The 23,904-nt window shown below is 43.1% G+C and overlaps 1 protein-coding gene across 1 annotated transcript; it reads left to right on the top strand.

Moving 5' to 3' along the window:
- Positions 1-7,238: 7,238 nt before the first annotated feature.
- On the top strand, positions 7,239-23,474 carry LOC135502801 (uncharacterized). The gene is made up of 6 exons (XM_064795906.1): positions 7,239-7,612; positions 8,735-9,069; positions 12,356-12,697; positions 14,102-16,521; positions 20,768-20,772; positions 22,451-23,474. Exons 1-6 carry the CDS (start codon positions 7,239-7,241, stop codon positions 23,436-23,438), a joined length of 4,464 nt encoding a protein of 1,487 aa, XP_064651976.1. The 3' UTR covers positions 23,439-23,474.
- Positions 23,475-23,904: the final 430 nt, after the last annotated feature.

The following is a 23,904-nucleotide window of genomic DNA, read 5'->3' as shown; positions in this document are numbered from 1 at the left end:
TGGCAGAAGGAGCGAAGAAAAGGCACAACAAAACCTGGCATGAAGAACTGCAGGACAAGCCAATGGGTATTGCAACGCACATAAACTGGGCAATCAGAAATTGTGATCATGACAAAGACAAATTGAAAGCTATGACGGAAAATATCACCGAACATTATAAGAATAATCATGGCAATTGTCCACCAACCTCACGTTGTCGCACGGATGCGAACTACGAACCATCGCGCCGTGTCATCACAAGCAAGAAAGCAGAGGATCTATTAGAAAATGCTATCAAACAGTCATCAGTATATAAGTACCCTCAAAGTTACGTCCATGCAAGGGATAGAGTAGAGCGGGGCAAGACGCCCCCCAGAGGCAAGTCGCCCACCCCTCCTATTTCCAATATTCAACGCCCAACAAGTGCTGCCGTCTATCCACAAATTCTGTAACTTGATGTCAAGGTCAGATCAGCATCCCGGTTGAAGCAGACAGCTCGCTCTGGAAATTACGACCTGAAGTTGATTTTCGGTCATTTTGATGTGATTTTACGTAGACGAGTATTTCGTAGCCACCACATAGAATCACGAGGTAAGATTTAATCACATAAATGACAAAGATGGACATGAGTAAGAAGATCATTAGTCTCCGTCAACCTACGTATGTAGGGTTGAAAGGAGACTCTTGGTTTAGCTAGGCAAATTCCCCCAATTTATAACCCCGTTCCATGTGACTACGGTGTATGCAATGCACTGTGTATATCATTAGTGATTGGAGAACCCAGGTGGATTCGTGTTCGCGAAGTTTAGGGAAAACTGGACATTAAGTAAATCAAATAGTATAATGAGTTGTTTATCGAAACATCAAAGGTGTGCAGTGCGAATTTTCAGAATTATTTAGCGAGCAATAACGACATATTTTAGGGGACGAGACAGCCGTTTGGCGATGGGCCGTGAAAATTTGATCCGCCATTACACAATCTCCAAACGAGACGTATTATGCCACCATATTCCCTGCCAATTTCGATTTCCGCCATTGCACATTCTCCAAACGAGACGTATTATGCGACCATATTCCCTGCCAATTTCGATAGCTTCCATGTTGATCAATTCGTACTTAAGAGCAACGATTACAGGAACACACTTGCTTGGACATAAATTGAAATCTTTTATGATTCATTGTTGTTATAAGTTATTCTTGCTACAAACAAATTTTCGCGGCAACAATAGTGGTCAATACAGGCAGGGCCTTGGAGCGAGGCGACGGCGTTGATAAGACGATCAAGTTCCGGTCATGCGCAAGTCGCATGTGCAGAATAGTGTTTAAGGCACATGTGAATCACAAAATCACCATCGCTGCTATCCCAACACAGCGTTAACACAGCAGCAACATAAACCCAATGCAAACCTTGCCAGCGAAGACAATTCTCATACCAAGGTCTACAAACCAGTAACCCGACTTTTAATCTCCAACTATGTATATATGTATATATCTATTTTCCCAATAAACTTTTAACCAAAACATACTGCCTCCTCCACTTCCTCAACAAACAAAGCACCCCACAGTTGACGGAGACTCCAGAGTCTGCCTGCAGACTCAACCGACAATTCTAGTTCTTGTCTGGGCTCCCAGGCCACATGCCATCGTGGTACGAAAGCGAGGCTGTTAGAATTGGGCGTATGCCTATGGGGTAAGACGCCCCTCCATGGCGGGGCAAGAGGCCCATCGGGGGGGGGGGCTTCTCGCCCCAGAGAGGGGGCGTCTTGCCCCACCCTTTGTTAACATATGGTTGCACTCGTATTAATAGATCTGTATAGCATCCATTTGTTTATATACGCCTTCTGGATAGGTCGAACAGCAGTAAGTATATAGAACTAGACCTTCCCAACAAAGATGGTGGCCTGTTATCCCGATATCATGTGGTTAATTGTTCAGTGGCCATCCACACAAAAGACGAAAACAAGTAGGCCGCCATCTTTATTGGAAAGGTCTATACCAATGATACGACTGTGGATCTTGCTAGTCCCAACTATTAGCTACATTCATATCAGGCCTATATGCTCAAATGTAATAATCAAATTTTTTCAGGTTTAACAGATCTACCACAGGTTCCAAACATAGAAGAAGTTCACAACTCCATGTCTCCACCTCATGCCAGTGCCAGTAGGAAACAGAATAAAAGAAAACCGTCAAAGAAACAACAGGCAGAAATCCTTACCTCATCTCCATACAAGGCTGAGGTTGTGCAGAGGTTGCAACAGAAGGCAGAGAAAGGAAAGGGAAAACGAAAGGGAGTGACACTGTCTGCTGGAAAAGGGAAAAAGCGAAAGGTCGAAACCAAAGACAGTCACCACAGTGCCAAAACAAAAGGTAAAGGTAAAAAACCAAAGCGCAAATTACTGGAGAAACCTGGCTAGTCTAGACGGGGCTTAAAACAGTTGTGTCTTAATTGAGTTGTGTCTTAATTGAGTCAACGGTCACAAACCCTTTTCCAGCCGTGGGGCAAGACGCCCCTCCAGTGTGGGGTAAGACGCCCCCCAGTGGGCCTCTTGCCCCAACTAGCGGGGCAACTTGCCCCATATATGGGGTAAAACGCCCCTTTTGAACTTTGTTATAAAAGATCCCCTGCACCATTAAACCAATGAGAGAGCTGAATATTATTATGACCTATTGGTGGTACTTCCAAGTGTCAGTCATCACGAGGTGCAGTTCGCTACTGGTAGTATTACTATGCATCCTACGTGACTTTATCCCTTAAGGGGGGCGTCTTGCCCCGCTCTACTCTACGTTCTTTGTGGAGTCATTCAATAGTGTGATGAACATATTTCAGGACAAACGAATTTCATTTGGAGATACACAGTATAAACTCCGTTTAAATCTTGCAGTGTGTCACTGGAATGAAAATGTTGGGCGACGATATACCAGCACGTGGTCAGCCTCGGAAAATTCACAGGAAGAGAGGAAAGGAAAGACAAAGAGAAAGTATGTCAAATGTTCTTATGAATACAGGAATAACATTTGGGATCGTGTTGTTGACAGGATGTTTGGTGTTGTACCACTAACACCAAACATCACTGATTCTGAATGACTTTTGGACACTGTCATTAGTCTTGTGTTTCTGATCGATAAATTGTAACTATAACTTCGCAACGGATATGTTTGAATTTGTTTCATGGGTGACAATAAATCAGTGGACTATTCACTATACATTGTAAATATCATACCCAAAATGTAAGTCTGGTGTGGGTAAAATATGCATAAAACGAAGCAGGTCTATAGGCCTTCATTGAGTAATTTGGATTGTGAGTCATGAATAAATTTAGGTTTGCTCACATGTTCTTAGCTTTTCATTTCATAAATATTTCTTTGTTTGCTATTGAGTACCTGCATGATCACTTTGAATATTAGGTGGCAAAAGAAAACTTGAAATGATTTCAAAAAATGTCTCTTTTAATTCTTTTTTCTCAAACATCCGAAATTGGAGTACATAAACCCGAAATCTAATTTTGGTAAAGCACCAAGATATGGAACTGAAGCAACCTCTTGAGATTGTTTACACTCATCACACTTCAGTTGTCAAGCCACATTAGCCTTATCTTGCCAGCATGGGGCCAGAGCTCAGGAAGCCTGCATCTCGCAAATGTGGGCAGGCCATAGGTAAATTGCTCTCCACCCGGTGTTTGGTATCTGGAAAAGGTCGGTCTTTAAGAATCAAATTATCATGCTATTGCACAGGCTATTTCACATTATCAACAGTCAATTAAAGACAGTATCTAGGTAGATATGGAGGCTGACCCCATGCTCCCGACCATCATATTGCTAGAGGCTCCCCACTGTGATTTGAACCTCAGATCATGGCAGCTAGCCAGAATGAACGAGCAGCATCCTCCCTGAGCTAAATCTAAAAATAGATTCAATGGCTACAGTGTTCAGGGAGCACATGTTATTTTAAATAGAAAGTTCCTGTTGCATATTCCTTCATATTCGAAATTATGCCTCTGTGGAAAGCTGTACATTGAAATTGGCACAGGGAGGAACGTGGACAGAGTGGTAATTTTTCATGTTAAATGTTTGGGGCCGTAGCTGGTAAAACTGGTCAGTCTTTGGAAAAAGTTGCAGAGGCTGAGTCAGCTAAACTGTGCTTGTCTGAAAAACCCTTGTTTGCCATGTTGACGGTAGCCCACGTACCTCTGAACTCAACACCCCAAGACTTTTTTCAGATTGGTATGCCAGGGGGCTTTCTCATCATCATTATTCTTGAAATGATTCTTAAAAAGTCATGAGAATAGCCATCTCAAAATGTTCATATTACCATGTTGATGAATCATCGAGAAGCCAATAGTACTCTATGTTTCTGATGCCACAGAATTATAAACTGGCAAATACATATATAAGCCTTTTCCGTAAAATAATGTGTGCTCTATCATTTCATATCGATGAGAATTTCCCTTTGAAGCATTGGTTCATTTTCAATGGAGGGGTGAACAACCTGTATAGAATGGCCAAGAATCTATGCTAAAAAAGAAAGACCGTAGCTCTCACCCCTCCACAGAAGTGTGAAATGCTACTGACAGGAAAAGGGAGCATTTAATATGTGATGGAACACCTCTGGTAGATACCATGGTCCAAACTCCAAAAAGTTTCACTAAAACGAATGCTCCCTCGCTTCCCTTGGTTACCATGTACACAAAGTGGATATTTATAAATCTCCATCAAGGTGAACAAAACTTCCTCGTTCAGACCTGAGGAAGGCGCTCAGGTAGCCAGCTGATGATTATGCAAAACCAGCTGTATAAGCAGTATGATGGTCGGGAGCATGGATGTATTGGCCTAGTACAGACCTAGATACTGTCTTTAATTGACTGTTGACATTATCAATGTTCCTCCTTCTCACAATAACGTGGTACATTCAGCGGACGATTTCGCTTTACTAGGCCAGAAGACCAGGTCACCCGTGCTGGATATTTGTTCGCTCCACGATTGGCCGCTAGGCGGCGGGTGTTAGCGTCAAGGACTGAAACATCGGTGAAAAATTACTCATATCTGCCAGGGGTGACGTCAGGGTATTCTGGTGATGCAGGGCAAGCACTAATGACGTCAGAATAGGTTTTGGTGACATAGTTGTGACCTCACAAGACTCACTTCTGGTAGATATGAGTAATATTTCACCGATGTTTCAGCCTTTGATATTATACCTGAATCTTGTGAGGTCACAACTACCAGCGGTGACGTCAGGGTATTCTGGTGATGCGGGGCAAGCACTACTGACGTCAGAATAGGTTTTGGTGACGTAGTTGTGACCTCACAAGACTCAGGTATAATATCAAGGGCTAAAACATCAGTGAAATATTACTCATATCTACCAGCGGTGACGTCAGAGTGTTCTGGTGATGCAGGGCAAGCACTTATGACGTCAGAATAGGTTTCGGTGACGTAGTTGTGACCTCACAAGACTCAGGTATAATATCAAGGGCTGAAACATCGGTGAAAAATTACTCACATCTACCAGCAGTGACGTCAAGGTACTCTGGTGACAGGTGACGTAGTTGTGACCTCACAAGACTCAGGTATAATATCAAGGGCTGAAAAATCGGTGAAATATTACTCGTAATACCCTGACGTCACCGGTGGCAGATATGAGTAATGGGTCTTGTGAGGTCACAACTACGTCACAAAAACCTATTCTGACATAAGACATTCTTGTGTTGCATCACCAGAATACCCTGACGTCAACCCTGGCAAGTATGAGTAATTTTTCACCGATGTTTTAGGTCACAACTACGTCACCTAATCCTATTCTGACATCATTAGTGCTTGCCCTGCATCACCAGAGCACTTGAGCAATTTGCACAATTTGCATTGACTATAAATCTTACATATTGCCGTTATCTTCCACAGATGATGACGCGGTGGAGTATAGTGTGAGATATAACAACAGTTCAAAAGAGATCTGTGACCAACTGATGAAAATCTCCGAAGCCGTCGACACCTCCAAGTTTGATGAAGTAATGAATAGCATGAAATGGAACGACGATACTGATTCGTGGGGCTTCTCGAAAAAGGGTAAGTCGTGTGTTCTACTCCTGACTTGTGCCCCTGGGCAAGGCGATTTCAGACATTATAAACTTTACATTTACATTAAAATTCCAATGGGAGTCTTGAGAATTACGTCAATGTGTAACCTTCCAGCTTAGCACACAATGTCACAGACATTTCATGGATTGACCTGGTTTAGTATGCAAGTTAATCTGATTATTATACCCCGCATACGAAGTATAGGGGGTTATAGGAATTGGCTTGTCCGTGCGTCCGTCCGTCCTTCCGTGCGTGCGGCTGAAAATGGTTTCCGCTTATTTCGAAGAGAACGGCTTGTCCGATTGAATTCATTTTTGCTGTGGTTGGGAGTGACCATAGGATGGCTGCTTTTGAAAATGGCCGCCGTGCGATATCCAGTATGGCTGCCACGGCCGCCATCTTGAAAACGGTTTCCGTTCATTTCGAAGAGAACGGCTTGTCCGATTGAATTGATTTTTGCTGTGGTGGAGTGACCATAGGATGGCTGCTTTTGAAAATGGCCGCCGTGCGATATCCAGTATGGCTGCCACGGCGGCCATCTTGAAAACGGTTTCCGTTCATTTCGAAGAGAACGGCTTGTCCGATTGAATTGATTTTTGCTGTGGTTGTAGGGAGTGACCATAAGTGGCTGCTTTCGAAAATGGCCGCCGTACGATATCCAGTATGGCTGCCACGGCGGCCATCTTGAAAATGGTTTCCGTTCATTTCGAAGAGAACGGCTTGTCCGATTGAATTGATTTTTGCTGTGGTTGTTGGGAGTGACCATAGGATGGCTGCTCTCGAAAATGGCCGCCGTGCAATATCCAGTATGGCTGCCACGGCGGCCATTTTGAAAACGGCCTGTTCCTCCTCACCATGTGCTCGGCACTATCGGTCATACAGGGTGCGGGGGTATCTCAGTGATTGCTCGCAATTACTGACCATGTCTATTTTTTTTTTAACTGCAGTTTGGAAACTCGAATACCAGAGGCTATTGATGGAAGGTTTCACTGACCAATTTGGGAACAGCGCAGGAAGAAACTGCATACATTCCCTGCTGAAAGCCCTGATGGAGGAGTCCGATGACATTAACATATACAATATGGGCGGTGGCAGTGGCAAAAACAAAAAAACTGAGAACATTGGCGATACAGTACAATTACTACCAGGATGATACCTCAGAATCAGACTCGGACTTGTCAGAGATGTCCTCGCCAGAGAAATCCATGCCAGAGAAATCGCCAAGCAAATCGCCAGGGAAATCCTCGATAAGCTCTGGATCTTCTGATGGTACCGCTGTTGACTGGGACCATATTCACAAGCCTGTTCTTGATGTTTTGATCTGGGGGCCGGAGTCCTACCTTGTGGCAGAAGTGAAGTCAGGGCGCTTACGTCCTGAAGATAGAGAGCAGCTGCGACATCAGCTTTTGTCACAGCTTACACTTGATTCGTCTCCCTGCAGAGTGGTTGGAGTTTTAATATGCTACCTGGGAGCTGAACTGTTTATAGCTGCGAAGGACGATGAGGAAATTACCATCATAGACGTGAACAGGTACCCATTTAATATGGGGAACCACAGGTATGTGTTCGCCAACTTCTTGAAAGACATGATGAAGCTGCTCAAACTATGTGAGACCAGGCCGGACTTCGCATATTAGCCTAGGGTCGAAAGACACCAGCATATATCTCAAAATTTGATTATAAGATATCGAAATCTTACTTTCTTAAAATCAGTGTTACCTGAAAAGGGCACATGAAACGACTATGCTGGTGTCTTACGACCCCATAATGGTTTAAACAGAAATATCAGTCCATTGAAGGGACAGAAATGGGTCACATGAAACGACTATGTTGGTGTCTTACGACCCCATAATGGTTTAAACAGAAATATCAGTCCATTGAAGGGACAGAAATGGGTCACATGAACGACCCCATAATGGTTTAAACAGAAATATCAGTCCATTGAAGGGACAGAAATGGGTTTTAGTGATTGCTTGAAATGCACACTACTGTAATCGAAATCTTACTTTCTTAAAATCAGTGTTACCTGAAAAGGGCACATGAAACGACTAGGCTGGTGTCTTACGACCCCATAATGGTTTAAACAGAAATATCAGTCCATTGAAGGGACAGAAATGGGTTTTAGTGATTGCTTGAAATGCACACTACTGTAATCGAAATCTTTGAGGGCAGTGGATTAGCAAGAGGTTCGACCATCTGTCAACAGGTGGTGTGTTTTCTAGGTCATCAGTTCATAGTTCATAGTTCATAGTTCATAGTTCATTTAAAATCACCATGCTATAGTGTTCAAATTACATAGATAAAACTATCAAAATTTAGATTACAATTCACTTAGACAAAACAGGAGGCAGGAATGGGAGAGGAGGAGGCCAGTGACAAGAAAAAGCAAGAGACCAAGCACACTGTTGGATACCGGACGGGGGTAACTTCAGTAACCCCCGTCACAATGGCGGACACGCAGAACTCACTTCGTTTTTTAAAACATCGATATCTCCGTTGATACTATAATTCAAGACCTAAGTTTTCACTCGAATGTAGTATGAATATGACACTATACACTGGTATAATCACCTTTTGTATACTGCCGATAGAAATCTAGTAATTAGCCGTTAAATTTCAGTCTCAAGACGGGGGTAACAAAAAACAGACATGTGTTTCAAGTTCAACGACTAATTCCTAGATTTCTGTGGGTAGCATACAAAAAGCGATTATACCAGTGTATAGTACCAAGTTCATACTACATTCGAGTGAAAACTCAGGTATTGAAGGTCGAACCAAGCACCAGCAACGAGAAGAAAGAAAAGGAAGAAAATAAGAAAGGAAGAAAAAGCGAGAGACCAAGCACCAGCAACGAGCAGGAAGGCGAAGGGGAGGAGGAGGAACCTGCGGAGGAGACTCTTAAAGAGCTTAAAGTATTGGCCAAAAATATCTCCGCTAAGCAAAGATTATCGGACTTTAACAAACTCTTCCAAATGCGTTGCAAATATGGTCAGCAATATGATCAAGGCCGAGAAGGTGGGAAATTTAGTGCCATTGAACTTTGGGAGATGCGCCCATCGTCTTTGATACGGTTTTATTTGAAGACCTATAACTTGTCGTACACTTGCTCATGTGGTAAAGACTATAAAGTGGCGAACAGTGCTGTGACCCACATCAACAGAAACACATCACATGTGGGCACTTTTCATTAAAGGCCAGAAGCCGGTATAAAAGGAGCTCCTAATGGCTGACATCCAGTCACGTGACCAATAACCGGGGCATTCAAACCTCCGACACTTTCTCCAACAATCTCACAGATATCTCTGGCACCAGTCCAAAGTTTTCCTTCAGACTTGTCTACCAAACTCATGAATATCTAATCTGCATGTCTGTCAAAATACAGCCCTCCCTTTGGTATGGTTGATGAGATATTAAAACATTTTTATCTGTAATGACCGTTAGTACATCAGGTTGATGGACAGATGAGGGAGGAGTCTGCCATATTTGGATAGTCAACTGACAGATGAGTCAGTCACATGATCTCTTACGCTGAGGTTATTTCTACAGAGGGGGAATTCCCAACAGCCCGGTTTGTACTATAGTCTGGTTCAAAAGTTAGGTATTCATGTTGTACTCATCACATGCAATAAGAAAATAAAGACAACATACCCAAGTCAATGCTCAGCCATCAGTGATAATATTCCTATTGATACAAATCACTTATATCAAATAAATGAATCCATTTTCTCAATCTTTTTAGTAGTAGTGACTGGGTCTTACTAGAAGTAGTGACTGGGTAGGGCCTATAGGCCGACATAAGACAAGTTGATTCCTATACACTCCTTCAATACACTGGTTTATGATAGCTGCACATGGTGTCTCTGAAACAAAACGTTTTATTGCCACTCCCACATATGTCCCATGTACGGTATAGATGCTGGATTTGGAAGCCACTGACGGATCAATTTTACCACACAGTTTGGCATAATATCCCTTCTACTGTAGACATGCTTTTTTCTCTTCGGATCACGTAGTATTGCTGCAGTTTTTCGCTCCCTATATCGCACATCATCCCACACTCCCCTGTGTAGTAACATAGTCCAAAAACGTTTGTAGAGTGGTTTTCTCTTATTTGAATTTTCCACGTAGGGTCCGTGGTTTTCACTTTCCCACCACATTTGTCTGAAACGTTCATCCGTAATACATGGGGAGATCAAGCAGTGTGGGCACTCATCTCCCTCCATATGTTGGGGCAGCCGATAATTATTAATGTATGGTTCTTCCCCATTTGCCGCAGCTCCTTGGTCTTCAACTTCCATGTTTTCTGCTGCATTTGTGCTTTCATCAGGAATTGGTATTTCTTGGAAATCCCACTCATAATGTACAAATAAAGCCTTGATTGTTTCTTCCTGCTCCTTTGTGACCTTTACTGCAATCACTCTCACCTCTTCTGGGTCAACTGGCTCTGAATTTTCAGAATCGGATTCCATCATAAATGCCAATGTTGTAGCCTTCTCCTATTCTGATATATGTGCTTTCCCAACCAACACAAAAGTGATTCAGGAACTGCAAACACTGTAGAATATACATCATTGAGGCCATGATTTGTTCTCATAGACCAATGCTCATAAGCCTATATAATCTGTATAGCCATTTCAGTATCCAGGCTTGACATCTGTTTCAGATTATTAAGACATTACATTGTAGATGAAAGATTGAATCAGGATTATCCTGGTTAGTAGGCAATGATAGCGTATCACTGCATCACTTGTACTGATAACATCACTTCATTTCAAATCATACTGATCACAAGTACTAAGTTAGCGAGCAATACGATATATATTGTTATGTATGTATATGCTAATCAGGTCATGACATGGGGTCAGTGACCTCCTCCCCCTGCTTTTGGGCTAAGAGGGCTAGCTGAGCCCCTTGTAGTTAGAAAGAGTTTAGTTAGTGCTGGAGTAGAGAGAGTATCAATACAGTGTAAAAGAGAAACAAGCGTTATCATTCATTGATCGAGTCTCAACAGGATCCCCTCCCCACACGACATGGTGGAGAACACCGGCCTTTAGACTCTATATGAACTCTATATTAGGAGTTCCATCCTTTGCAAGGACATCATGTTCTCTCTCGGAGATCAGAAGAACTAAAGCAGTTCTCAAATTTCTCAGGACACTCCTCAATTTCTCAAGTTCACGCCACCTATTCGCACATGCAACACTGATGTAGATGTGCAGGGAGCTACAAAACAGCCTATACAGAACAGCGCTATCTTGCTCCTCTTCATCAGGAAAGGAACGAGTGACACTTCAGAGGAGTAATGAAGGATACATCTGGAGAGAGTGTAACGAGTGATGTATAAGACCACCTATCAGAGGAAACGTAAAGGATACTGTTTGTATCATTGAGAATCATAGCAGAAGTCAAGCCACGCCATGACACAGGATATTGTTTGTATCATTGAGCATCATAGCGGTATCCAAGCCACGCCATGAAACAATCTTCCTTTCCACAAATGTGTGGCCTGTCATCAGAAGGAACGTCCAGTGCCATCCAACAAATGCAGCGAAGATAAAAGTTTTCAAAGACGTCCAGTAACTAGTACATGCACTCCTAGATGAATAGTCGAATAACAGGGAACCAGCAGCAGACTTTACATCTTTAATGACTTTAATTAACTTTTATGAACATTTCAAAGGACTGAAAAATTTTCGAACTAACATGTCAAAGAACTCATTTTCCCTCTTCACTGACTTTTATAATCAATTTGGATGACTTTTCTTGTGCAATGAACTATCATGACAGATCGATACCTGCATTTCAAGCTTAATTCTTAAAAGGAAGAAAGAATCTCGTCTGGCAGTAATGGTAAGTGACACACTTTGCTACCGACTTTCATTTTAAATGTACTGAGAGGTGTATTTTCAAGTTTCAAGTTATTTTCAGACAAATCGGTATAATTACATCAGTTAGGCCTACACTTTTAATTTTTTCATCACGGCTGCACTTCGTACAGTGGATTTTTTACCGTCAGGTTTTTCGGGTGAGACTCTGAAACGGGAGGATGCTTTAGCCCATTGGTTGAGTTTTACCGACTATCTACGTATACATGATCTCCACCGTCCTGCAGATGCTGCTGCAGTCGCCAATGTTGTGCGTCGTTTTCAGCTCACCTTATGTAAGGCTGCCCGTTTATGGATAGACGGAAAAACATTTGTAGCGGTAGACCAATTGAAAACTGCCTTTATAGCACGGTTTAGTGCACAAAATTCACACTTTGCGAACGTAAAGGTATTTGATTGTCTGACGTACACCCCAGGTGAGTCAGCTCAGGTGTACCACAACAGGGTAAAGATTGCGGCTACTGCCATAGGGTACGGTGATGGGGCTATCAAAAACAAGTTTATAGCAACCTTACCGTCAACATGTCAGGCTAATGTGATCATGTCTGCTCCGGAGGACGCTACGTCCGAACAGATTGCGCTGTTAGCACAGCGTTGCCTTGATGTCACAGGTGACCCCACCCGTGAGGTGACATTTGCGGCCACTGAGGCAAAGCCAGGCATCGAGAAAGATCTCGATTTTATCAAGGAGGAACTGCATAACCTCCGTATATCTCAGGATAACCCGCCCGACGACGACAACAGTCGCCATAGGCCCAGTAGGTCACCCGGTAGGCGTAGTCAACCCTATAATCAACGCCATTATGGCAATAGGCGTTCTTCTTCGCGTAGTGATTCATACACTAGGCCTAGAAACAATCATAGGGACAGGTACGACAGGAGCACCTCACGCTCCCGCCACAGTAGTGACAGGAATAGGAGCGATTCGCGCTCACGACAGTCTGGCAGAAAGGTGATTTTCTGCGATTACTGCAGGTACCCAGGTCACAAATGGCGGAACTGTAGGAAACGGGATGTTGACATGCGACAGCCACAAGCTGTAGGCCCACCTCAACATCATTATGCCAACGCTGGTGCACAGAATTTTTAGATCGGAGTCCTGCTGCTAATGCCCATGCAGTCTCGGCTCCGTGTCAAGATGATTATGTAACAGATAAATGTCAGAAGGAATCAGAATTTTTAGGCGAAGAGCCTGTTACCTTATATCTCAATAGCAAAAATTTTGTAAAGGGTAGTTTACCGACAGGTAAAGGTGTAATATTATTGTTCGATAGTGGTGCCACTCAAAGTTTAGTGTCAGGGTCTTGTGTGCGTAATTCAAAGTATCTGTCGAACCAAAAGGTGATCCCTATTGCACCATTGAAGTTTAGGATGGGAAATGGTGACTTCTTGTATGCAACCAAGGCATTGAATTTTCAAATGTCAATCCAGGGACATAAATTCAAAATCTATGCAGTAATAGCTGATAACTTGACTGGTCCTGATATTTTGCTTGGAACCTCCACGTTGAGTGAACTGAAAGGGAGTTTGGATTTTGAAAGTAACACTTTCACGGTGAGGCCCAAGAAGGCTTGGTTTGGGCCAGTGGAGAGTGTTGTTTTGAGACCAGGACAGACCAAATATATTTCAATCAAGGGTAGTGTGCCTGGTATTTTCAGAAATACCGAACTTGTGATTGAATCTGGAAGACAGTTAGATAGGGTTTGTCCACACAGCATGCTTGTGAAGTTGAAGAAAGGCAGGACATATATCAGAGCAATTAATACTTAGTACCCTCAAGTTGCACAAGGGTCGTCCAATTGCATCGGTTCATCTAGGTCATTTAGCGCAAGCTAGTCATGCATTACCAACATGTGTTCTCTCACATGCTCAAAGCTCCAATATCTCTTGTAAAAAGGATTTAACAGAGATTCAGCGGCAAAATCTCACAAAGTTTTCACATCTCCAGGAATCAGATTCAGTTTCGTGTGTGGTTGACTTTAGGTTTCTAAATTCCAAGATTAGGAAGATCAATGGTAATTTTCCACTCGTGTCTGAGACCCTTGCTAAAATTGGACATTCTGGAGCAAAGGTGCTCAGTGTAGTAGATCTCAAAAGTGCTTTTCATAGTTTATCTTTGTCTAAACATTCACAGCAGTATACTGGTATAACTTCGTATCCAGGTGGTGATAGCTATTATTTCCGTAAACTACCCATGGGCTTAACCCTAAGCCCGGGGATTTGGCAGCAACGCATTAATGAGATCTTGAAAGAGATTCCAAACTCGCGAGATTTCTGCGAATGCATCCATGACGACATCATTTTGTTCAGCAAAAGCAAGAAGGAACATTCAGAACATCTTGCTAGTTTGTTCCAGGCACTCGAGAAACATGGTCTGAAGATTTCTCCACGTAAGTGCTTGTTGTTTCGAAATAGGGTGAATTACATGGGTCATGTTATTCTGATAGACTCTGATGGTCTGGTGAGTATTACCCCTATGGCAGACAAATGCTTGGCCATTCGGAATGTCGCAGTTCCAAAATCGCCAAAAGAGGTGCGAAGGTTCATAGGTGCGGTCAACTATTTAGCTATGTTCTTGCCCAGGCTACAGGAGATTCTGAGACCATTACATCAGTTGACAAAGAAAAAGGTAGTCTTTCAGTGGGAAGAATCTCACCAACAGGCTTTTGACGCCATCAAATCATTACTGTGTCAACCACCGGTCTTGGTAGCACCACAGAAACACGGTGAACTTCGGCTTTACTCTGATACCAGTAGAGTGGCTACTGGATGCCATTTGATGCAGGTGATTGACGGGAAAGAGCGTTTGCTAGCATATCATTCAAAGCGATTGCCGAATGCAGCGCAATTCTATTCTGTCAGTGAGTTGGAACTTTTTGGTCTCTTTTTGAACGTATCAGCATTCAAGCATATTCTGAAATCTCAGGTTTTCCAGGCATTTGTGGACCACTCCAGTTTGGTACAGATATTGCAATCCAAACATGAACCATGCACAACTAGGTTACAAAAACTAATTGAGAGGCTTTCTGAATATAGCTTCAAAATTGGTTATTGTAAGGGATCCGACTTACAACTTAGCGACTTTTTGTCTAGAGCGCCTAGAGACGATGACGAAGACTTTGACAGGATAATGCCCATTGCTTTTCCTGTGACCAGCAATCAAGACAATGAATCGTTTGCGTTCCCAGCAGTCAGAACTGAGCCGATAATTACACGTTCTTATGCAAGGCGGATGGGAATACAGGTGCCGCCAGCTAATACCTTAACAAGTTCCATTGTGCAAACAAGGTCCAAATCAAGCTCAGATGAAAGGACAACAACGCCCGCCCCAGATCAAAGGAATAATCCGGTGACAGTCCTATCCCAAGGCCAACAAACAGGACAAAGAATAAGGACCGATGAGCCTCCTGAGAATTCGAGTAATTGTCCAGTAACAGGAAATGGCCCGGCCAGGTCAACAGTAATTCTGCCTAACCCTCCTTTACAACAACAGTTGGCCAGGATTCCGACAATTCCCAATTGTCCTGAACCAAGATTAGTTGATAGGGTAACGGAGCCGCCTGCTCATACTGTAGTCAATAATCTAAGAAAGCCAAACACAGGAACAATCGAGGTCGAACATGAACACTGTCCACCCACAAAGGAGTTACTCACTGTGCCAAAGCCGCTAATCACAAGGATTGATGATGTCATAGCTGGCCACATTCCTCATCAAAGACAGTTGGACAAAATCATGTCAATTATCAAACGGAAGATAATCAGGGATTACCAGTTACCATTTGAGATCCAAGAATTGAGATTGGCACAACAAGCATCTCCTCACTTCAAGCCAATATATGATTATCTGGCCCACAACATAGTACCAGGTGACAAGAAAGCTGTAAGATCAGTAACGCTTCGATCACAAGAATACATCTTGTGTAATGGTGTCCTGTTTCGGTTGTTTCTGCACAACAATGATGAAGATTTCACTTTTCAGTTAGCAATTCCAGAAGCTTACATTGACCAACTGATCAGTCTTTATCATGATAACATCACATCCATGCACCAGGGGTACATTAGAACATATCTCACAATGAGAAGGAAATTCCATTTTCCTGCAATGTTCAGTCGCATTTGCTCGTATATTCAGTCTTGTTCACGTTGTCAGCAGCACAAAGGCAAACCAGATTCTGTAAGACCTTTTCATCCAAGGGTTCCTGACAGATATTGTCCATTCGAGACAATAAGCATGGACTTCAAATCCATGCCACCGTCCTTATCAGGATTTCGACACCTCATGGTCGTTTGCTGTGCAATTACGCGTTACACCATTTGTATCCCGTTGAAGACAATCGATGCAGAAACGGTATGTGAAGCTCTGATTCAGAAGGTCTTCACAATCTTCGGTATACCTACCATGCTGGTCACTGATGCCGCAGCATCTCTGACAGGTAAACTGTTGACATTGTTATGTAAAACGCTAGGCATAAGTCAGAAGACCATCTCTGTTGAGAATCATGGCAGTCTACACACAGAGCGCCAAATCAAGTCCATTGCTGACCTACTCAAGGTCAACCTCGCACAATTAGGAAATGATTGGGTAAGTAGTCCAGTCAATCTAAGCCAAATATGGGTCGAACCTCACACTAATTGCAAGAGAAACGAAACCACCCGTATTTTGTTCCTTAGGGTCTACTGTATCACATATTAAAAATCCCAAAAAATCCTTGTAGTGGAACATGGTGAATTCTTAGCGTGAATATGTGGCTATCAGAACTTGAAATTTGCAGATGAGAAATCAAAAAAGACAGATTTCAGGTTGATATTTTATATTACACCATTCAACTTGGTGTCCAACTATATGTTTTTTATGCTGATCTTTCAAATAAACTCATCAGGAGCTACCTAGAACCCATCTTTCTGCCCTAACTAGGGGTACCCCCCCCCCGCATCGTTTATTTTGGACCCCGCGACTAACATCCTCGTCCATTAGAAAGAACAAAACCTATTCTACACCACTGAAATCAAATTGGTAGGACTCCACAGGCTAAAACAATGAATACTCCCTGCAGGAGAATTCAATAGATGGCAGCACTTGATCTAATCAATAGTTTTTTTGTGTTTGTTCTCAGCAGCAGTGTATAAACAATACAATCACCTGGCCAGGTGATAGACTTTTTGCGAAATGAACGGTGTGTGATTGAACTAGGTAAGTCATAGATTTAAGTGAATGGAAGCAGAACTGAATGCTTAAAAGTAGGCCCTACTAGAGGTCTTTAAAAGTTATGTAAGGTGCATGTTTTTTTGTTTTAGCTGCTCATGAGAAAGGGAGCGGTCATTAATTTTAATACACACATGTAAAATGCTGTCCTCAATGGCCAGGCATTGTTTGGTTTTTCCTAAATAATAATTACACAACCCTGTTTAATCAGACAGAGTGTGACTGATATGCAGTGATTTTAATTGCGGCTCTGAACCCACTTATCCTTTTCTTGTAGCAACAGTCATGGATACTTGTGGCTTCTGCGAAAAGGTACCGAAGGAGAATGACTCTGTCGCAACTTTAACACAGCTGGGTTGTGACGGAATCAAGAAAGCCTGTCTGCTCTCAGGTATAACCGTTGATGTTAAGCCAGGCCAAAGGGTCCATACAGACTGCAGAAGGGATTTCCTCCGAGATGCAAAGCGGAAAAAACGTAAAGGGGATGTGTCCCCATCAGAAGAACGGCGACAAAGTTTACGGTCGGCTGAAGACAGTTTTCTTCCCCAGGAACAATGCTACTTCTGTGGAACGGGTGACAAGTATGGTGGGAAAAAAAAAGAATTTGTCCTCATACCAATTCGGACTCTTGGTATTAAGGACACAATACTGGAATTGTGTATGTCGCGACGTGATTCATGGGCTGACAGTGTGAGGGCCAGAATAGAAGCTATATTGAGTGATTTGCACGCAGGTGATATTGTTTATCATCTTTCCTGCGATAGCAACTTTCGCACCGGCAAACAGATCCCAGTTCGTTTTTTGGAAGATAGTAGCGAGGCAAAGAGATTCAAAGCTGGACGACCAAAGGATGTTCGTAGACAGGAAGCCTTTCTTAGGGTTGTAGAAGATCTACAGGATCACGATGAAGAACAAACGACCGTGTATGATCTCATTACTGAAATGACTGACATTCTGAATGATCCTGACTGCGAGGCCTATGGACTGACTCATATGAAAGACAAACTCCATGAACATTTTGGCGATAAAATCATTATCACTGAAATAAATGGGAAGAAAAATGTTGTTACATTCAGACAAAAGGCTGCCTCCATTCTAGATGAATATTTCCATCAGGCTAAGGCAGCCAATAGTGAGGGCGAAAAACTTAGGCTTATTGAGGCAGCAGCCAAGCTGATAAAGACAGACATCAAAAGTGTAGAGCAATTGAGAGGCATTTATCCAACATCCCTAGAAATGTCTACAGTGGAAGATTCCACTGCTTTCTTGCCTCAGTCTCTGTTAACATTGCTTGACCGTCTGTTTGTAGGAAAAGAAAAGGGGCTAAAGGTAGCATCCATTGGTCAGGCAGTCATGCAAGCTACTCGACCAAGAGTTTTGATTGCCCCATTGCAACTAGGTCTTGGAGTTCAAATGCACTCCCACTTTGCATCAAAGTTCCTGAATGATTCATTGTATAAGCATGGTTTTGCTGTTTCATATTCAGAGGTTGCAAGTTATAATCGCTGTGCAGCTGTACAGCAGGGAGTAGATGTAGATGTACGGGGGTTTACTCCAGATCACTTCATGCAATATGCTGCAGACAATGTTGACCACAATGTCCGAACCTTGGATGGCAGTGGCACTTTTCACGGTATGGGCATAGTTGCAGACATCACGCCGAAGCTGAATTCAGCAAGTGTCATAAAACGCGTGTCTATATCAGCTGATGAGATATCCAAAATTGGTCGGATAAATCTCAGATATTACTCATCATCGAAGGATGGAATGAAGAATCTGAACTATGAAAGACTCGAGTTACCACGTTATGGGGAACACTCTCCAAATGTTGACCTTCTTTGGGAGTTGGCATTTGCTGTTAGGCCTCAGAGACCAAATTGGTCTGGTTTCATGCAGTTGATTACAAAGGGCGAACACCCAGGTCCAGCATCAGTGATGCTCCTCCCCATGATTGACTTGAACCCATCTGATCTGACGTGCATAAACTCAACCTTACACTTTGTATTTGAGCACAGTCACAAATATGGTGTTGAGCCGGTCATAACATTTGATCAACCTCTCTGGTTCAAAGCAACCACAATCATTGAAAATGAACCTGATAACAGTCATCTCAAAGCCATTGTGCTCCGGCTTGGTGGCTTCCATACTTTGATGAGCTTCCTGGGGTCTGTTGGTCACCTAATGCAGGGTGCAGGTCTGCGAGAAATGCTGGAGAGGGTCTATACGGCCAACACTGTCACCCACATCATGAGTGGAAAGGCTGTCTCCAGAGCTCTAAGGGCGCACTTCCTTCTTGATACGGCTCTGAGCAAAATACTGTTGTTTGAATTGCTTGGTATTACACCCAAGCCTAGTGAACAATTAGATGTCATGGACGGAGAGAGCTCTGATGCAGAACACGAAGATGATGTTGATGATGGGAGTTACGAGGATGCTGACGAGGACGACTGTGCAACTCACTGTATTGATAATCCGTCTGACTCAAAGCAATCCAGTGCGGTCCCAATGGATTCCGAGTTCCTTGATCCTGTGTTGAAGGATCTTGCTGAGATGTTCGACCAGTTAGTGGCGGGTGAGATTTCTCCCGAAGACATTGAGTCGTCTGCAACTATGTCGTACATCAAGGACCTGATTGACGATAAGCTGAACCACCCAGACGGAAAGACAAGCCAGTTATGGTTCATGTACATGAAGATGATTTTCATTGTTAGAAAGTTCATCACTTCTGAGAGAACGAGCAACTGGCCTCTGCACTTAGAGGCTATGCATGACATGCTCCCATTCCTTGCCGCTGCAGGCCACAGTTTGTACACCAAATCTGTCCATATATATTTGCAAAAGATGTGCAATCTGCAAAGTACAAATTCTGTTGTGTATGATCATTTCTTACGTGGACTTCATGCCGTCAGAAGATCAGATCGATATTGGGCAGGGCTTTCCCCGGATTTGGTGATTGAACAAGTTCTTATGCGAAGTTTAAAGACCACCGGAGGACTGACAAGAGGAAGGGGAATGACCGAAACACAGAGGATCGTTTGGGCCTTATCAAGTCCGGTTTGTGCTGAAGTAAATCAGGCTCTGCAGAACCTTACATCGGTTGCATACAGCACAAGTGAGCAGCATAAAGACCTCTCGTTGGCGCGCAAAAAACGTGATGCAGATGATGTCAATAAGCTAGTTGCATTCATTGAGGACAAGGCACCCTTTGGACCATCCCAAAACCTCGTAAACATTGTCAATGGAGTTTCAGCAGCTGAAAACGTGAATGTGGAGGAATCGAAGGATGTTGGTGGCAAAGTTCTTGAGGGAATGGTAGGGAAACAGGTTCTGAAGTACACTTTCAAGAAGAAAGACCAGGCAGTAACAATGGATTCAAAGTGTAAAATTTCCATAGATGGTGAAGATTTGAGCATTGACCCTCTCCTACTCTTTCAGAGGCTTGTGATGGTCGGTACACAGAAGGAAAGTCTTCCGGAGGCATTTCAATATGAACTATGCGCTTACCCGCCAGCTCTGTTCGAAAAGAGAAATGTCCTCCTCGAAGCAAATAAGCCTGGCCTTGCCAATGCCATACGAGACCTTGCCGGAGATATCAGTGATGAACAGCAGAAAACGATTGAATCAGGTAAAGTCAAGTATGTACTTGATGGAGGTGCTCTCCTGCACAAGGTCCCCTGGGAAATTGGAAACACTTACAAAGCTATCTGCCATAGCTACATTGCTCATGTTGTGAAGCAGTACGGGAAACCAGTCGTCGTGTTTGATGGTTACCAAAGTGGGCCAACCACCAAGGATGGGACGCACACAAGACGCAAAGGTTCCAAACACACTGTAGATGTCCAGTTCAATGAGAACATGCCTCTAAACATGAAGAAGGACGACTTTTTGGCAAACAAGGAGAATAAACAACGCTTCATCCATCTTCTCGGAAAACACATGGAAATGGCTGGTTGTGAAGTCATTCATGCCAGAGGGGACGCTGATCTAATGATAGTCAAAACTGCGCTTGAGGTGGCCAGAAAGAGTGAGACTGTACTGGTTGGCAGTGACACTGATCTGCTTGTGCTGTTGATAAAGTACACGACGGGGTCACACAAGAAAGTCTACTTAATGGCTCCACCAAAATCTGGTTCTTCCGCCCGCTATCTTGATATTCAAAGGACACAGCGGGCCCTTGGCGATGATGTTTCACAGAACATTCTGTTCTTGCATGCAATTCTAGGTTGTGATACAACATCAAGGCTGTTTGGACATGGTAAATCTACCGCATTGTCTTTGTGTGCAAAAAACAAGAATTTTCTCAAGGCAGCCAAAACGTTTAACAAAGGTGGAGCTACAAAAAAGGACATCATTGCCGCAGGCGAAAAGGCTCTGTTGTGCGTGTACAAGGCAAAGCCAGATGACAACCTGGACAAGCTGCGGCATCTGAAATATATTGAACTGTTGGCAACACGGAAACAAGTCATTCACCCCAAGTCACTACCCCCAACTCAAGCAGCTGCAAAGTACCATTCCTTGAGAGTATACCATCAAATACAGGCTTGGAAGGGCTGCGACCTCAACGCAGAGGAATGGGGATGGAAGGCACACGGAGGTGCTCTGGTTCCGGTTGCTTCCGACTTGGACTATGCCCCCAAAGAACTACAAAAGGTTGTGCGATGCAACTGCAAATCGGGTTGTGAAACTAAACATTGTGGATGTCGACAACTTCACCTGCCTTGCAATCCAGCCTGTGGGCAATGCAGAGGGATCTGTGCGAACATGGGTGAAGACACACCAGGCAAAGATGACCTTTGATGCACGCATTATGTTGTGCAATGAATTAAGATCCTACTTAACTGTTATATTGAATCATGCTACAGGATGATTTCCCATAATTGGCCGCCTCATTACCAAACACTAGAAACCCTTAACCTGTCTGCAACTATGCCAATACATGCTACGTCCACTTAAGACCAAAACCGCGTGAAATTGGTGGCCCTGGGGTAGGGGACCCCCTAGTTTGACCACAAGAAGCATGGATACCATGTAAAAACAACTTCCAATGGGAAGGACTTTCATAAAAAGGTACACATGCAACTGTTCAGCTTAGAGAAAATTGATAAGATACCAAATCTGGTTGTTCTCTATAGGGCGCCTGGCCCCTGACCATGCAAAACGTGATGACCTAAAAATAACACTGTTCCACTAAATATTTTTTTGGGGATTTTTGATATGTTTTTATATAGGCATTAAACTACTGAATAAAACTGGTTTCGTTTCTCTTGCAATTAGTGTGAGGTCAAACCTTATTTTGACTGGACTAAAGGTATGGAAGCGTTGCGCAATATGCTTACAACACGTTCTCTTCTGCACATCTTGGAGGTTACTCTCCTCATTATTTGGTGTTTCTCCGTGAACCTACTGATGTATCTGGTCTGGAATTCAAGCTAGACTTGGGATTGTCCAGGACTTATAGAGAATATGTGGAACACCTCCAGGCAAAGTTCAAACATGTGTCCAAGACAATGCTAGACATACAGAGGTCTCACCAGGAAACACAAAATGAGAAGATTTCACAAAGGCTTAAGAAGTGCCCACTGTATGCCGTAGGGCAGTTGGTGTACTTGAATAAGCCTAGTAGCACGCATCTCACGGCGCCCTCGCGAAAGTTCAAAGCGATATGGTGTGGTCCATTTGCCATTTACAAATGTCTGGATCGCACTCATTACTTGTTGTCCACGCTAGATGGAAAGTTGTTGCAGGATGTGTTCAACTTCAACAGGTTGAAACCAGCTTTCATTCGCGCCACCTCAGAGAAAGAGAATATTACCAATCTTCAGAAGCTCAAGGACGTTTTGAAGAAATCGGACGAGGTTACCAAAGCTACTAGTGTACCTGGTAATGGCACTCCACGCTTTATGGATGAAAATGGTAAAGCATTGGACAACATCGGAAATCATGTAATGCACACATGTAAGACAGAACCGGTTGATCTAGCAAAACATATGCAATTTGCAGAAGTCAACAATGGCTTTGCCGCCCCTTGCGAGTTGAGCAGTGCACAACAAGGAAAACTGCTGGCAGCACTTGAGAATGCGCCTTCAGAATCTGAAGTGAGCATTTCAAGGGCTCGATTCAAAGCAGGCAATTTGCAGGTTTTGGTGTCAATACCGCTCAACAACGGTGATTACAGGTACTGGTGGTCTCCTCAATGGTATCCCGATAGTTTACCAATTGTTGAAAATGTCTTAAGCAATCAGCTTCTAATGTGCACAGGGACGCCACGTAAATTGATTCAGCGTTTGGCCATGTAGATGGCAGATATAGTGAAAGATGACGAGTCATCATACGCCTGGATGGATGTCTGACAGGACTTCAATCTCCTTTTGTACATAATATTAGCAGTATTGCTCAATTTGTTTTGTTTTGTTTTTTTTTTGATAAATGAGATATTACTGTTTGGCAATTTAATTTGCATGTAATGATGGCCAGGTAAAAGCCACAAGACTGGCTAATGGCAGTCAGGTTTCCTTAATCAATCATACACCTAGAGCATATAGATGGTACACGTATAAACTATCTATATTTCAGGCCTTAATTAGTGTAAACATATGCATTAGTTGTTTCATTAAAAGATTTTCGCACATCTTCTTCTAGATAAGTGGCGTTAAAAGCAACATTAAATAGGCATGCAGGCTTTATAGGCTAGGTAGTATGATACTGCAAGTTAAAACCATGTTTCAAATACCATAGATGACAGTGAATGGTCCTTTAAGTTTC

Source organism: Lineus longissimus, chromosome 19, assembly GCF_910592395.1.
Source record: "Lineus longissimus chromosome 19, tnLinLong1.2, whole genome shotgun sequence".
NCBI lineage: Eukaryota > Metazoa > Nemertea > Pilidiophora > Heteronemertea > Lineidae > Lineus > Lineus longissimus.
The sequence above is the reverse complement of the archived record's forward strand: the minus strand, read 5'-3'. Positions and strand labels throughout refer to the sequence as shown.